Here is a 17,465-nt window from a genome sequence, read left to right as displayed (position 1 = left end):
AATGGTGTGACCCCTAAATAGTGCACTAAGTAGGGAATAGTGTGGACATTTGGACACAGCCCATGAGTCAGAAACCTGTTTTATTTGGATTGTTTAGCCCCGCCCCCCTTAGTCCTTTCTGCTACTGTGATTTTGCACCATGACACTACGATGTGTCATTTTTCCCCTCAACGCAGTTATGCCATGACACACTTAGCTAACCTATCTAGCTTTTAATAAAGTGATGATACAGTATTGATATCGAGGGCTGCTCTATCGATATATCGCCAAGAGTATTGTTTGGTTTATTTTACTAAACTAGGGAATTCCATAACCTTCCATAAGCAACACTTCTCTAGCCTGATTCATCAGCCAGTTTCACTTCGTAGAAACCATCTGACCTCGCAAAAGTACACGCCTACTTGACGGTAGGTGGGTACTTTTTGTCATTTAACCAATCGCTGGTATTTTGTCATGACATATGTAATGCGCTTCCAACGGGGCTAACTCGAATATTAAGCGTTGCCCAAATCACATAGGAAGAAGGACAATAACGTCTTTCCCCTTGATGAGATTCACCAAACATTCTCTTTATTCCGTCTTTAAATCCTCAATCTCAGGAATCTTCCGGGGTTTTTGCAAACCATCTAGTGTATTCTGATTCCTGACCTATTTGCTGGAGAGAAATGAAATTGAGCGGAGGCACTAAGTGGCGCCAGCCTGGCTACTACTCCTCTAACATACTCAAAAATTATTATATGACAAATATAAGTATAATATAATAGAATAGTATAATATAATATAGTAGAAAACATATTTATTTTGTTGAATTAATGTTTCAAATATCAGAAAAAAACTGTTTATTGTGTCAAACTTTCGGATAAAATTCTGCTGACTGTGATGTCATCAGGGTTTTAGAACTCTCTACTTCCTGTAATTTTCAACATATTTTTCTACCTTTCTTCAGAAATTCCTTCTTCAATCTTGTGTAAAACTATCATTTATATTTACAATAGTTTTAATCCCACAATATCTATCTATTAATGTGACAAACGTCTGTCTGTGTGTCCTCCTATTTATTTGTTTGTTCCACGCATAACTCACAAACCACTTGTCCTATTAATCTCAAATTTGGAGGGTGTCATCCTAATGGTCCGAGTGTGTGCAGTGCCAGTGTTGTTCTTTGGCATTTTTTGCCCTAACAACATGAAACTTGGCACTGCACACACCGATACCATTAGTTTGACACAATCTAAATTTGAGCTCAGTGGGTCGAGAGTTATGTGTGGAACACACAAACAAACAGGACACACAGACAGACGTTCCTCACATTAATAGATAGATTATTGTGTTACAGCGCTACACTTTTGTTGCTTGTTTAGAGGAAGGAAACTCTTTTATGCGACATATTTGACATTTTCACTGTTCTGATAATTAAAATGTGTGTGTTTCGTATCCATTTGCACAAGAAGTGGTTTAGCAAACACTTTTAGTATTACAGCCATGATATAGCCCTTATTTTTTAATAAAATCGAAAGCTCACTGTATCGAGATATGTATCATATTGTGCCTTATGTATCGAGGTATGTATCGTATTGTGTCTTATGTATAGAGGTATGTATCGTATTGTGTCTTATGTATCAAGGTATGTATTGTATCGTGGCTTATGTATCGTATCGTGGCTTATGTATCGAGGTATGTAGCGTATCGTGGTTTATGTATCGAGGTATGTATCGTATCGTGGCTTATGTATCGAGGTATCAATCGTATCGGCAACTTCTTAATGATCCCCAGCCCTATTCTTAAACCTAACCCTAACCTTAACTTGACTGTAAAAAATACATTTATGTCAAAATGAGCATTTACCAGCACAGCCACTCGTATATAGTGGCGGTTGTGTGGCATGATTTGGTTGGGATAAAAATGAGGCGTCTGAGATAGTGTCAGGCATTTGTTTTCCCATGATTCATAGTTACAATGTGTCTGATTGGACGAAGAAAGGTGACCCTGTCTGTATCTTCTGCATGAGTTATTACCAGAGAAAATCCAATGTAATTTTTACATTTGATTATATTTTACGGTCTCAATTCTGCTCTTATTCATCAGCTTTTACCAAATAGTGCATGATATAAAGTCCTTTTAACATTTAACAAGAATAAATTACAAACCCTTTAATTAATCATATAGTACGACTAAATCTATAATACATAAAGCCAACTGAAAATGCTATTTTTATGGTAATAGTATTTGTCAAATGAGACTGCTTTTCATCATGTTCAGAGCCCCAGAGTTTGTGTACGCGTTGATCGAAAAGGAATTAATTAATTTCAAACTGTTTCATTAGGAGCTTGGATCTTATCCTCACTTATCCGTTCTTTCTGTTTTCGTTTAATTTTTTAGAAGGCAAATACGTCCACACATTTAATCATGACTTGAAGGTCCTGTATAACGCAAAATTGATTCTTGTGACCTTTAAACCATGTTTTAATGTTGTTACCTCATCAGAAACATACCTGGACTTTGTTTCATTCATTTGAGGAACCTTTTATTATTAGTTTTTCTGCTTCTCCAAAGATCAAAATGCCCTGCTCCACTTTGTGTTTTCGGAGAGAAGAAATCAGCCTAAATCTGCCGGGTTTGTGTGTTAAACATGTGAATGAAACACAACTCCAGGTCTGTTTGTGATGAGGAAACTACATTATAACATAAATCAGAAAATAGTCTAATATGAGCTCTTTAATCTCATTATTATATGTCCTAACCTTCCCTGAACCTTGAACTTTAGACCTCTAATACCTCACTGTTCAATATTTTGCCAACTTCATTCAGCCTTAGATTTCTACATGCCTGCCCTCGCATTTGACATTAAATATGAGCCAGCGAGCAGCACGTTCACCAGTGTGTTGTGTGTGTGTGTAAAGCGTCTACACTTGTTTAATGCCAGTGAAATGTCAAATGTGTGTGTGGAAGTGTGCGTCTGCCGATTGCGCCGAATGACAATCACGTAGCCGGGTCCGGGGAGACAGAGACTCAGTGATGATTGGTTGTTAAAGGGCCCGTGTTTCCTGGCGACGGCGCCCGGTGACGGATTCTCCTCCAGATGCTCGCCGGGGCCAAGGTCAAAGTCGCTCTGATCCGGATGTGACACAGAAATTTGTCTTTTATGTGTGTGTGTCTCTAGGATGCTGGAGTACTCTCTGGATGGACACAACGTCAGCCTATCAGCGATCAGAACGGTTCGAGTGCTCCGCCCACTGCGAGCCATCAACAGAGTACCCAGTGAGTTTGCACTTTTCATTAACTCTCATTTTAGACCATTGTGTTTGGTATTTGTCTGGTGGAAAGCCTTTCATGATAATCTCTATGGCGACTTATTGCTCAATATATGAAAGATGGAACAATATTTTTGGGTCTCAGTATTTATTGCAGATACATTTTCTTTGTAACAGTGGGGTAATTTTTGCCAGTTTTCTGTATCTGATAAGATTTGAGCTGTAGAGGGTTGACTCAGTAACTTCTGTGGTTAGTTATTGGTTCATTCCGCTGTTTCTGTGTTGCAGCTCAAGGCTGTAAATGAAACTGGCTATTTACAAAATGGTTTGCTGGGATTATCCTGCTTTTTTGTTATTGTATCAGTGGCATAAAAGTAGTTTCGGTATTACTGTTTGTCATTATATTTCACTGTAGCAATATATCATGCTTCAAAATAGTGACAGACTTATTGGAGTTGTGTGTTTTATGCTGTTTTTGCTGCTGTTATCTCAAAATGTTGCATTTCTGTTATAGTTATACAGTATAGAACTGACCAGTTTCAAAAACTCCAAACAAGTAATGTTTAACAGTGACTAGATTAAAAAAAGAAACATCATGAAAACATATTAAAAGGCCCATCTCATGCAAAATCAACTTTTCAGAGCTTTCTTCCTTCTAAGAGTGATGTGTGGGCCTTGTATATGTAGAAGTGTTTTTTAGATTGATTTGGTGTTTTTTTTTTTTTAACAAATTGCAGCGTATTTCTGCCACCCTCCCATGTGACAACAAACTAAAGCTGCTACAACAATGATGCGGCAGATACACCTATGACATGTCTGACGTAACAAAAAACACTTCACACTCACCCCGCTCCCCTGCCTCCTCCAGTGTACATGATATAATGAGTTTATCTACGAGCCTTTATTAATACTTTACCAATCAGTAATGTTCTGTTGATGTCGACTCGGTGCTTGAGCTTCGTGCTCCTCAAAGTCCACGTCCGATTCCGGGTTCAACACATGCGGCTGAACGCACTCTATCGCTATTCCTACCACTATCAGTCGTCCCTGTCTCCCTCCCTCCCTGAGATGGGCGGCGGCTCACTCAGAGCCTACGTCACATTTGGAGGGCGGAGCCTGTGCTTTCTCAGGACGGGCGGGGGGATGAGCAATAGTCGGACTTTCATAGTTCGTGGTCTGTGACTGTCTCCAAGAAATCAGTAAGATTTCAGAACTATTGTGTAATGGATGTTCCAAAACCCAAATTGTGCAGAAGATACAATGTGAAAAGAGTGATTTTGCATGAGATGGGACCTTTAAATATTTAAAATACTGCACAATTTACAATATTATATTTAGAAAATGAATCTTGTATTCTTTCTATAGAGAAACTTTTTGTTTTCTTCTAATAAGAAACACTGTAAAAAGCTAAATAGCTTATTTACCTGACATGTTTTGGTGGTAGTATTTTCATCACAGGCCTCTGAGATACAGCATGTCCATAATGGTCAAAGTGTGGCTGTGGTAAGAGTAAGAAAACACTCACTGTTATGCCAAAAGTGGTTCCTTACTTGCTTAGCACAGAAGGCTGTTGGCAAAGACTAAGTGGTAAATGTTAAAAGGAGGCGCTTATCTAAATAAATTATGTTGGAATTATACCCAACTAGAGTGATTTCTGTAGACATTTAAACTGCCTCTCAAAGAAGTATTCTAAGATGGAAAAAATAGGAATGAAATTAATTACATTTACCACTGTAAAAATAATGTCTGGTATTGGTATCTGTATCAGCAAGTGTTAAAATGAAGTACTTATATTGTTTTGGAAAAAGTGGTACATCCCTAACAGAAAAGATCATTTTCATATCAATACATATCTATCCAACTTCAGTCCAGTGTTATTACTGACACACATACATCATCTGCATGTCCTGTTTGTGCTGTTATGGTTAAGGATTCAGTCTAAACTTTCCACCCTGTATGTCCTTGTGTGATGTATAGATTTGTCCATTGATTTTTCAGTCAATATGAATGAGTGTGTTAGTGTACATACCTCAGAGTCGATCTTCTCACTCTATAATAATAATGTAAAACTAATTGACAAAACTTGAACTCGCTTACAACACACCACCATTGTTGGGAGTAACGCGTTATAAAACTAACGAATTACAGTAATGCATAGCTTTTTTGCTGTAACGCATAGCTTTTTTATGTTTTACTTGGTACAAATGTCAATAATGCATTGCATGTTTGTACAATGCATTTTTAACCTGGATTGAAATGGTGGTTTTTTTTGTTTTTCTTCATACAAATTCGCTAAAATCACCACGATATCAGCAGCGGTGAAACGCCGGAGACGCGCCCACGTAGACCGTCAGGTAACCGCGGGTGAAAGGATTGGTGCAGAACCGGCAGCTGTCGCCCGATCGCGCCTTGTAAACACCCTATCTGCAAGGCGCTTCCAAGTTCTAGTCCAAGATTAGTCCTGTTTGGTCCTATTTTAGTCCTGGTTTAGACCTAGTTTCAGTCCTGGTTTAGACCTGGTTCAGTCCTGCTTCAGCTCTGGTTTAGTCCTGGTTTAGTCCTTGTATCAGTCCTGGTTTAGCTCTGATTTAGTCCTAGTTTAGTCCTGGTTTAGACCTGGTTTTGACCCAGTTTAGTCCTGGTTTAGTCCTCGTTTCAGTCCTCGTTTCAGTCCTGGTTCAGTCCTGGTTTCAGTCCTGGTTCAGTCCTGGTTCAGTCCTGGTTTAGTCCTGGTTTAGACCTGGTTCAGTCCTCATTCAGTCCTCCTGGTTCAGTCCCTGGTTCAGTCCTGGTTTAGTCCTGGTTCAGTCCTGGTTTAGTCCTGGTTCAGTTCTGGTTTATTTCTGATTTAGTCCTGGTTTAGTCCTGGTTCAGTCCATATATGGCGCAAAAGTTCAGCATCTTCGCAGTTATTTTGGTGAGAGTAACTTAAAAGTAATGCAATAGTAATGTAATGTCTTATATTTTAAATACAGTAATATTGTAATGTAACAAATTACTCTGAAATGACAGAAACAAGACATAAATAACACATTACTATCACGCAGGTAATTTGGACTCAAATGCAACACAAGTATACAGGCAAACAAAGTCTTAGGTAATAACAGAAAGTGTCCTCTAACAGGTAATGTTTAATGGTAACTCAGACTGAAAATATAACAGAGGAATATATGATGTAAAATGAGAACAGAAATATCCTCCAAACTGGGAAGTACACAAGTAAGAAATGACTGGGAGTGAATCAGGAACAGGGACAACAGGGAAACACAGAATTGCAGAATAGCAAACAAATCAGACAGGGTTTTCAACTTGAGTGTGTGTCTTTACAGGTGACAATCTAGAAGACTGAACAGTATATATAGACTGATTACTGAATGAGGAGCAACTGTAGGGAAAGGAGGGAGGTGGCAAAAGGAGGACCGGAACAGACTGAGAAATGGAACTGGACTGGGGAAAAAAGTAAACAAAAGGCAGAACTGTGACAATTACAGTTTTAAAGTAACTTGCCCGACAGTGCAGACCACATATACAGCACTATATGTTTATCTGAGTATCAATACTTTTACTTAAATTGTGGAGAGGCTCATGTATTGTGAAAATGCTACTTATTCATGATATTAGGGTCCTACATACATGCTTTTCTCCACAAACAATGATCCAGTTATTCTGCTAAAACAGCTATCCCCGTCCTTTATATCAGCACAAACATGTTATTGAAATGTGATTTGTGTGTTAATTTATCACTTCATATTCCAGTTTTAAAAAGTGAATTCCGAACAGAATCCTATTTTTAAAACATAAATCGCAAATGTAACAGCTCTGCCTGTCAGAAAAATCACAATTACATATTTTTCCCAAATCGCTGAGCCTTAATATTAGCTACACTGAAATGGCCCAAAGAATAATATGACCTATATAGTTCCCTGCTATTTTTTACCACATTGCTGTAACATTTTGTACCCCGAAAGTTTCTATTTCCCTACATTGTAAAAACCCTTTATAATAAATTTGTCACTAGGGCTGTAGGCCTTTAGTTGTTTAGTCGATTAATCGGTCAATGGTGTCTTAGTTGTTACGTCTTCTTTGCTAGAGGAGGAGGGAGGTAACAATAAAAATCCAGATGTAAGACATTTAACAAAAAATTTTAGTTTCTTAATTAATGGAGTAAGAAACAAAAAAAAAAAGAAAAGTTGTGGTGAAAATAAAATAAAATTAAAGTTAAGGGTTAAACAAAATGAATTAACTCTTTCCCCCTTGGACACCTACTAGGAAAAACCCATACATATATGACTAGGGCTGCCCATAGAACATAACTGCATATAAGAAAACAGACTTCCACAAGTGATTATAAATGATTTTCAATGATGATTCTCATGAACTTAATTGAAACACAGACATATTTGGTATCTCTGGAACCCTTAGACTCTGAACTCTTCATTTCTGGATGTTTAAATGTGATTCAACTCATTTACAGGTTTATAACAGCTCACTGAACATGAGAGTTTACCTGGTCAGGTGCAAAATCGAAAACAAAAAAACTACATTCAGCATCTGATATATGCATGTTCTGAGTACTGTATTCATAAAAAAATGTAAAAAAAAATGTATTTGTCAAAGTATTTAAACATATTTCATATCACCAGATACAGTACAGCCAAGTGTACACCTGTTTTTACCTTATTTATATGAGGTAAAAACTAATTTAGCTTATTATAATATAATAATAAAACTCTTCCCCATCAGTGGGTGTTCAATATTTGTCATTTTGGTTACTTTCTCTTGCGCAGAGCTCCGCATAAGCGTTTGTTTCTTTAGCAATTCTGTCATACATTGCATCTTGGAAAAAAAGACTGAAATATTTCAAAGGACTCGCCTGAGCAACATCCAGATTTCAGGGCAGTTTTGGGACATAATCGAGTATAAAGTCCCTGATAGTTTGTTTGGACACACACAGACGCATCAGCGGCATTCTCATCTTCGTAAGTTTCACTTTCTGAAAGTCCATCGCTATCACTGTTTTCCACTTTATAATCAACTTCATCATCACTTTGAAATCTAGAAAACTTTATAATCAACTTCATCATCACTTTGAAATCTAGAAAAGTCACTTTGTCTAAACTTATCCATAAAATACGTCCGCTCCTCATTATTTCTAAAACTGTGCGCCGCAGTGCTGCAATCTTTCCATTACACATGTTTCATGTTGTGTTTTTCCAGAAGCTACAATCGTCACTACTTAGATACATTTCGGAAAAAATCTGCGAAAACACATCCTGCAGTCCTGTTGGTCAGTCTAATGTGGGGTATAGTGGCCCCACCTATTGCAGCCTCTGTTTACATGTGAAAAACCGAGCCGTTTCTAATGGTCGTCAAATCACGTCTTTAGTGAAACAGCAGAGGTGTCAAAACACATCATTAAGGAAACAAGGGGGTTGTCAAATGTCGTCTTCATGGGGGAAAGAGTTAACAAAGTTGTACTCAACGAATTACAAAGTGTCTCAACCAAAATCAAAGCACTAAGGCACCAGCTAAAATAATCAACTCAAATGAGACACAACAGAATCAAACACAACAGAACAGAAATGGCGAGCCGGCGTCAGACAGTCCCTTTTTTATCGGCGGCGCTCCCTCAGGTGGCCTCCTAGGATTGGTGGGGTAGAAGGGTGCCCAGCCAATCCAGCTTCGCGAACGTCAGCGTCCAGCTTCAGTCCTGCTGTCATAGCTCCAGCAAATCCAGGTCGGCGGCTCGTGGACAGGATGTGCATAGAACACACAAGGAACAAAAACAAAAGAGTCTACAGGAGCAAATGAAAACGAACAAAAAGAGCCAAGGCCCGTAACATGTCGACCAATATCAGTGTAAGTGGATTAATCATTTTATTGGATTAGAAGGATTTATATGGGACGTCACTATTCACTCATTTAATCTGAGTCACAGTAGCTCAGTTTGGTCAAATGGTCGTCCACTAATTGGTTGGCAGTTCAAATTTCGCTCTTGATATAAACATAATCAGTTGAGGGGCCAGATCCTCTGATCCACAGGTTGGTGGTGCGATTCCAGTTCCTAAAGACAAATGCTGTTAGTGTGTTCTTGGGCAAGACACTTAAACCTCTTGTCTTTTATGTTTGTGTATGCTGAATATGAGTGAATATGGGTTCCTTGGTCATGGTCACATTTTTATACAGTATAGCTCTAAGCACTTTACAACAAAGACCTACTCACCCATTCACACACACATTCATACACCAGTGTACACAGACAGTGGGGGCGAGGTGGGTTAAATGCACAGAACACAATGACAGCATTCATATGTGGGAGCTGGAATCACACCAGCCAACCTTTGGATCAGTGGATCTGCCCACTCAACCAATGACGGTTTTGTTGAGAGCAGGATTCGAACTGCCAACCTTCAGATCAGTGGACAAACTCTACCAGGTGAGCTACTGTCGCCCACTGAGCTACTGTTGCCCTTGATGTGTAAGTGTGTGTGTCTAGAACAGGGGGAGACAACCTTAAATACTCAAAGAGCCACAGAAAAGAAAACACCCGGAGCCACAAAACCCTTTTGACATCAAAAATGAGAATAACGCTGTATACATTTTTTAATCCTGTATGCTAAGTATAAAAGACTATAGTGTGTTGCATTTACGAAATCAATGAAATGAAATGCTACAGAGAATATTTGTCCAATCATATATATGGTCTATACATATAACCTGCTGACGCATAACGTTTAACATGAACCATCTCCAATGTGATAGAAGCACAGAACAGACTCACCATCAGCAGCACATCTCTCTGTCACAGAAAGAACACTCATATTCCACTGAGTCATGTCCTTTAGTCTGGCAGATGCTGACTGCATCAGAGCACAAGGAGAGAGCTGTTTTTTTTTATTTTTTTTTTTCAGCGTGTATAGGTTATGCAAATGAGCCATGTGGTTTTAGTTTTAAGTTTAGTTTCTGTAAAACGTAAACAAATGTGTGCAAGCTGCATTAAACACATTACTGCTCAGTGTCTATTTAAGTTATAATAATAATAAAATAAAAATCTAAACTTAAAATATCCACTAGCAGTGAACCAAAAATGCCGTCTGCTTCTGTGCTCCGTCATCATTTTAACACATGCACCAGTCTCACCAGCTGTGAAAGCAAATAAATCTGCCCACGTAGCATTAAACGTACTGCTTTCTTCAGAACCTTTTGTGGCCATAACGGCTTGTCAAAGCCTGATCCCATCAGATCTCAGAAGCTAAGCAAGGTACTGCCTGATTAGTACTTGGATGGGAGAACACTGGGAAAACCAGGTGCCACAGGGGGGCACAGATTGGCAGCCTTGCTTCCATCAGTCTGCCCCAGGGCAGCTGTGGGTACAGTAGTAGTTTACCACCACCGGGTATGGAGTGAATGAATAATGCTCTGTAAAGCGTCTTTGAGTGTCCAAAAAAGCGCTATATAAAACTGATGCATTATTATTATTATTTTCTTTTCTTGGATTTATCCATCATTTACCTACCAGGGGTTGAAAGGCTAAATAGATCATGCTGCTGGTGTAGGTGCCGGTAAGTCCGGGCTGCCAGATCTGTGCCGAGTGTCACACACCGGCGGCCTTATCACATATTTTGAGCGACAAAAATATTAAAAATGTTTTATTTGATGTTACAAGATTACCATTATCTACAAATTTAGAATTACATTTAAAAACGAACAAACTAAAACAAAAATACGTTGTAATTAAGTACTCATTATTTATTTTCCAAAGTCACAGGTAGCCACAACAGTTTTTATATAAATGCATTGCTTTATATAAATGCATTTTTTCCTTGTACTTTGTAGTTGTTTTTGCACAAATTCCCATGTAGTCTTGTGAGTGTAGTTTCAGTCAGATACACAGATCATTTTGAGAGCTTTTGCCACAACCCCTTTTTAATGTACCAATCGATCAGCAGGACATGTCTTTAGTCCACCAAGACTTTGTTTAGTCAACTGCAGCTCCACTTGTCACATTCCTACTTACTATTTATTTTATTAACCATTAAATTCTTAGTTTTATTTATTTGGTGTTGGTTGCTGCACAGAGACAGACAGGCGGTGTTTAAAGTGAAGAGATCCAGTTTGAGTTGGCAGGCGTCTGTAATGTCTCCCATGAGTGATTTTAGCGCTAAGCTCCAAGAGAATTAGTCTGTCTCCTCCAAGGTTCGCTTCAACTTCAAATATGCTCAAAAGCAAAACGCAGTGCCATAATCCAAAAGCGCCTCTTAAATGCCCCATTAGTTTTATGCTGATTTGGAGCAAAAACTGAAAAACAGACTGAGAGAGCAGAATAAAATGGAACTAGACGGCAAGCCTCCTGTCGACCTGTCACCGGCGGTTTGTGGGCAACAACAGTGAACGGAATAGCAGAGCGGAATAATAATGAATAATATGTCAGAGTTAGATGAGGTTCTGAAGGCACGCAATTCAGAAATGATCGGTAAAATAGTTATGACCTAACAAAGCTGTATCAAAATGTTAAATTACAAAATCACACTGAGAAGCAGAATATCAACAACTGACAATGCAACAATTAAGATTTGATCTGGTTTTCATACTCTGAGAACACAATACGGCTGCACGATAAATTTTTTACGATAAGCATTGCAATTGTGATTAGATTTTAGATTTACTGTTAATGTCTTTTTATATTTTATGAAAGAAATAAACTAATAAAATTTTAAAAATGGATTAACCCCCCTACACAAAAATCACATTTCAGAACATTTTTGTGCAGAATAAAACTACAAGGTTAGCAGTTTTTGTGCAGAATAAAATAGGATATTATGATCCAGAAATGATGGTACTTTAAAAATGGCTGTCCTTGAGATTGGCTGATTGCGTCCATTCAAATTGCAATTTCGATCACAATAGATGCATCAAAAATTTCAGACTACCGATCATTGCGCAATGCATACTGGGAAGGTTTTTCCGAAAAAGTGAGCATCAAACCTCCATGTTTGTTTTCCCAGTGGGATGTGTCTATTGACAAAGCCAGTCTTTTCAAGTCTTTTGAAACATATCACTTTTGTTTCTGGTTCTGATATTGTCATATTTTAGTTTTGGGATTCGGACATCGTAATTGTGTGGTTGTTGGATGTCCTAAAAAAAAGAGAGAAATTTATTTGTGAACTCCATGAATGCAAAAGGGAATCAGGTGTGTCTGACTGCAAACTGTTTCCCTTCCCAACGGAATTTTAAAACAGTGAAAGGTGAAGGCGATGGGCAGGACTGATCCACAGGAAGAACCAGAAAGGAAACCTTTGACTGTCTAAATCATCCTGAGTTTGCAGTGAACATTTTGTATGTGGAGCGCCATCAAAGCGAGATCCCGTGTGTTAAGTGAGAGGTTCAGAAGACAAACAGACTGAGCTGCACTTTCTTGTTCTTGTGGCTTTACAGCAACATCACGTCTTGGTGTCTTTGCAGTGGAAGGTGTTTCTTGGTGAACAGCTGGTGCCTTTTGCTTTGGCGTTGACTTTTTAAATTCGTAACTAAGGTGGAGCGACGGATTTGGAAATGTTCGCTGTAAACTCGGGATGATTTAGGCAGCCACAGGTTTCCTTTTTTGTCCTTCCAGTGGATCAATACTTGCCTTCACCTTTCACTATTTTTCAGTTCTGTTGGGAAGGGAAACAGTTTGAACCGAGGTTTACAGTCACACACATCTGATTCCCTTTTGCATCTATGGAGTTCACAAACAAATTTCTGGAGCCGTTTTCCGCTGTTAGGATCCAACAATCACACAATTACGATGTCCGAATCCCAAAACTAAAATATGACAATATCAGAACCAGAAACAAAAGGGTTCGGTCAAGCAGTAACGGAGGGAAACGGGCAGATTTTTTACATTCAAATGTCTCTTATTCAGAAACTAGAGGGACTATTGAAATAAGTAAAGTATCAGAATGTAGGAAAGAGTTACACTCCAACAGGGTCAAGTTAAACCTGTGATATTCTTTCAAGTTGTTGACAAAAAAATTTTAAAAACTCATGTTGGTAACGGAGGGAATGAAATATGCAGCACTTTTTGGGCAATAAATCCAAACAGTGATAACTCTTGGTTCTCACTTACATATCCTTAACAAACTGGTTTGAATATTTGCTTCATATAGTTTTCTACCATATGGTACAAGATTAGGTTGAAAAACCTCTTACTTTTTGACTCATGAGATTTTTTATGAAGAAAGGTCATGGTAACAGAGGGAAAATTGTGCAAACAAGTAGAAGGTGCATGATTTTACATCATTTGTCAGCTTTTTTCTTCCGAATACTTTAATATTACTTCAAAATGAAAGGAAACTATTTCTATAAAATATGTCAGTCCTTCCAAGCAAATTTTTATCATTTTAAATAATTTTTTTTTTTTTAATCCTGTACCTTCATCAACAGTTCAAAGATGGAATAACACAAGATATGATGAAATACATCCATTTATTTACATGATTTGCAGGTCTTTGGAATTTGGGAAATAATGTTTGTTCCATGTTTCATACATGGTCTGTTTAAAACATATGGAACTTTAGAACCAAAAATGGTACAGAAAAAAGGTCAACAGTTTCATAAACTAGAGTACATATGTATCTGTTGAATACAGTTTTATATCAGATGCATTAACTTGAATTTTTGGCCTTGCTGTTTACTTCTGCTTGACCGAGCCCAAAAGTGATATGGTTCAAAAGACTAGAAAAGATCGGCTTTGTCAACAGACGCATCAAACTGGGAAAACAAACATGGAGGTTTGATGCTCACTTTTTCAGAAAATCCGTCCAAGTATACATTGTGCAATGACTGGAAGTCCGAAATTCTTGATGCATCTATTAATCTTGGCCATCTGAAGCCTCAAATGAAACTAGAAACATACGGCTCAGTTCTAATAAACTAATGTACATTGTTATTATTATTACAGTATTAACATTTTTGAATGTTTTTAATGGCTATTAGAACGTTATCTCTGATTGGATATTCAGATCAGGCCAGTGAAGCATAACGGTTATTGCTTAGTTAAAATTTCACTTTTTATTTTGATTTTATTGACTGTGGTGTCTGTCTGTGGCGATTTTTACTGTTCAGTATAGACATAACAAAGCAAGACACTGCAAAACATATCAGAAACTAAATGAAATCTGGCCAGCCCTCATATTCTCATCTGTCTGTTACTTGAAGTTGGGGTACCTGCTTTTCAAACCGCAGAAGGAGGAAGTATGTGTTTAACCCTTCCAGACTAAAGGGCAAGTTTAATATATTTGTCCTCTCTTGGATTTTTTTTTCTTAATTTTGCTTTTAAAATTCTCCCTTTTACCCCCATAATACCAACAATCTGTTGCTTTAGTTGTGTCATATGACTGTAATAAAAGCTACAGGACCAGAAATAAAAAAAAAAAAAAAAAAAAAGGGGGAAAATTAAAATTCACACTCTTTCATACAAAACACACAGCAAAGATGTATAAACAACTTTTTGGATATTAAAAAATGCTTACTTTGGGGGCGTAGCTACAAAAGTGTTAAATATCAAGTCTGTAAGTTAACTAAACAAACCTTTATTGTTCTCAAAACAACAACAAAAAAAAAAGTGCAATGGCCCCATGACTTTCCTGGTGTCAGTCATGGAAACAGCTGGTGTCAGGTCCAGGTCACAGAGCCACATCACTTCCTACATTTCTATGGAGTTTATTACATTTGGATTTGTACATTTTGACTGAAATAAACCTTTCAAATAAAAATATCAAGGGATGCACAATTACACAGACTAAGATGCGTAATTTGCCATTTATTTGTGAAATAACTGCACTTAGAGCAGCTTTTTCAATTGTTACAAACACAGACGCTCAGAGCAGTCAAACATTTTGACTCACTACACTCTTTGGCAAAGTTTGGACCAATCAAAATGTATGGAGCGCATTAGTTTGACAGAAAATAAAGCTCCAGTTGGACATTTGTTTTTCCTTTGTCATCATGCAGCGTGTGTGTGAGACGTAGGATGATGCTGGAAATTCGCTTGGAAAGCCGGAACTGCCTAGCCAGGCTGACGCCACCTTTCTCTCCAGCGACTAGGTCAGGAATTGGAATACACTAGACGCCTTGCAAAAATCCCAGAAGTGTGAGTTCGGGCACCAGCCAATCAGCGAAGAGTAATACATTCTGTGTTGTCAACGATTCCCGAGATCGAGGATTTAAAGAATGTTTGGCGAATTTTATCAAGGGGAAAGACATTATTGTCCTTCTTCCTATGAGATTTGGGAAAAGCTTAATATACCAGTTAGTTCTGTTAGCGGTGCATTACATACATCCCGACCAAATAGGAGTGATTAGTTAAATAAAAATGTACCTACCTATCGTTGAGTGGACAAATTCTAATGCTGCACTATCAGACGGTTTCCACAAAGTGAAACTGACTGATGAATCAGGATAGCAGATGTCAGATTTTTAAGGGAAAAAAAAATAAGTTTCTATCTTTTCTGGTTGGAGAGTTATGCGCAGTTATATAAAACATATTCTCAGGTGTTGATACAATACTGTCGATACGGTCTGGAAGGGTAAACTCCTCCATAGCTCTCACAAAGCCTTTGGCACATCGTTAACATATCCACATGTATTCATTTTGGAGTGTGTGTGTGTCACTTTAGAGCAGCATTTTTCAAACAAAGTTAAAGTGAGGTGGACTACCCGAGCGAATCAGAGCACTGCTTTTGGCTCTTACTTCTGGGCTGATGAGCGATAAACTGCTTGATTATTAGATGCAGTCAGTGTGGAGATGTCTCATTGCTGTCTCAAGTGCTTTTACAATACACTCTTTTGGTATAAACACAAAAAGTAGTAATTTATGAAAACATCGGGTACCGCAGCTTTTAACACTGTCAATCTACACAACTGATACATCAGCAGCACTGTACTTCACAAGCAATCAGCCTTTCATTAAGAGCCTTTTGCTGTTATTGTGTGTGTAATGACGTAGTTTGTCTCACTTAGGCTAAATGGCCACCTCCAGAAGTCTCAGCTTAAGCTCTTTAGCCTTGGCCCGATGCCATTGAAGGCGGTCGTGATGGTTTAAACACGTTTACATAAGCCAGGGGATATTCTTTCATTCTCAAGTGATAATAGGTTCGCAGACCTTTCCCTAGTGCTGACACAGTGATAAAACAGTGCGGAGATTGCTCTGGTTATAGCTCTCTAAATTAAAGCACTGTGTTGAGTAACGGAGGAGCACAGGAGGGGCAGTTACTTCTGTGGGGGTAATAACTGCCAACACAAAACATATTTAGATCGCCACGTTCGCCTTTATTGTTTTGAAAATGCTTTATTTGCAGAAAACAACGCATTAACATGTTTTATAAGTTTCGCTTTCGGTTTTGATGCTGAGTCTCCCGTCCCTTTGCTCTCTGTGTTATGTCACTCTCCTTTCAGAGCGCTTTCACAACACAGTCAGCTACCGCACGTCGCATCAGGTTTGTGAAAAAAGAATCAAGATTTTTTCCCCCCATACTGATTAATCTCGATTTTTGATTCGATCTTCTTCCATCTTATTAAAAACATAGACAGATTGACTTCAGGTGTAAAGAGAGGAATGTCAGGATCGCTACAGTTTTTACATTTACATTTTGGAATGAGTTTGTACAATACATTAAACCCAAATGAATACGTGTTACCATTAGCGGCAGAAACATGGAGGAGCGGAGAAAATGTGAGGATCTGTGGCTGGATCAGACAGAGGGAGGGGGAGCGCTCAGATGGCACCGCACACACAAAAGCAGACACACACACAGAGACTGGACTTTCAGTCAAATTGTGCAGATTTAGTGTAATTTCCAGACTATAAGATGCTACTTTTTTCTCACACTTTAAACCCTGTGGCTTATACAATGATGCGGCTGATATATGCAGTGTTGGGGAGTAATGGATTACATATACCGGCATTACATAATCAGAGTACAAATTATGAGTAACTGTATTCGGTTACAGTTATTGTTTCAGTGAGAGGTAATTGGATTACAGTTACTTTGTTGAAATAAATGGATTACATGGCGGTATTTTCCTGTTTTCACATTTTGGGCTATATCCCCTTTTTTAAATTTTTTTTTTATTCGGTAATTCCACTCATTGCTGGAAACTCAAACAGAACACACACAATAAGAGCTATGTAAACATCATGTTAACGTCGGTGGCGTCGGTCACACAGTGGAC

General features: G+C 38.3%; 1 protein-coding gene and 1 pseudogene across 1 annotated transcript in view; both read left to right on the top strand.

Moving 5' to 3' along the window:
* The window catches only part of cacna1hb (calcium channel, voltage-dependent, T type, alpha 1H subunit b), a 218,369-nt gene that overhangs the window by 33,251 nt on the left and 167,653 nt on the right, over positions 1–17,465 (top strand). The window contains exon 5 of the mRNA XM_055157997.1: positions 3,161–3,258. Coding sequence (XP_055013972.1) covers positions 3,161–3,258 — 98 coding nt within the window. The remainder of the gene's footprint in view (positions 1–3,160; positions 3,259–17,465) is intronic.
* LOC129410499 (5S ribosomal RNA) lies at positions 10,453–10,570 on the top strand (annotated as a pseudogene).

Source organism: Boleophthalmus pectinirostris, unplaced genomic scaffold (genome assembly GCF_026225935.1).
Source record: "Boleophthalmus pectinirostris isolate CB_2022bp ecotype Guang Dong unplaced genomic scaffold, ASM2622593v1 HiC_scaffold_22, whole genome shotgun sequence".
NCBI lineage: Eukaryota > Metazoa > Chordata > Actinopteri > Gobiiformes > Gobiidae > Boleophthalmus > Boleophthalmus pectinirostris.
Note: the sequence above shows the minus strand (reverse complement) of the source record. Positions and strands in the feature narration are given on the sequence as shown.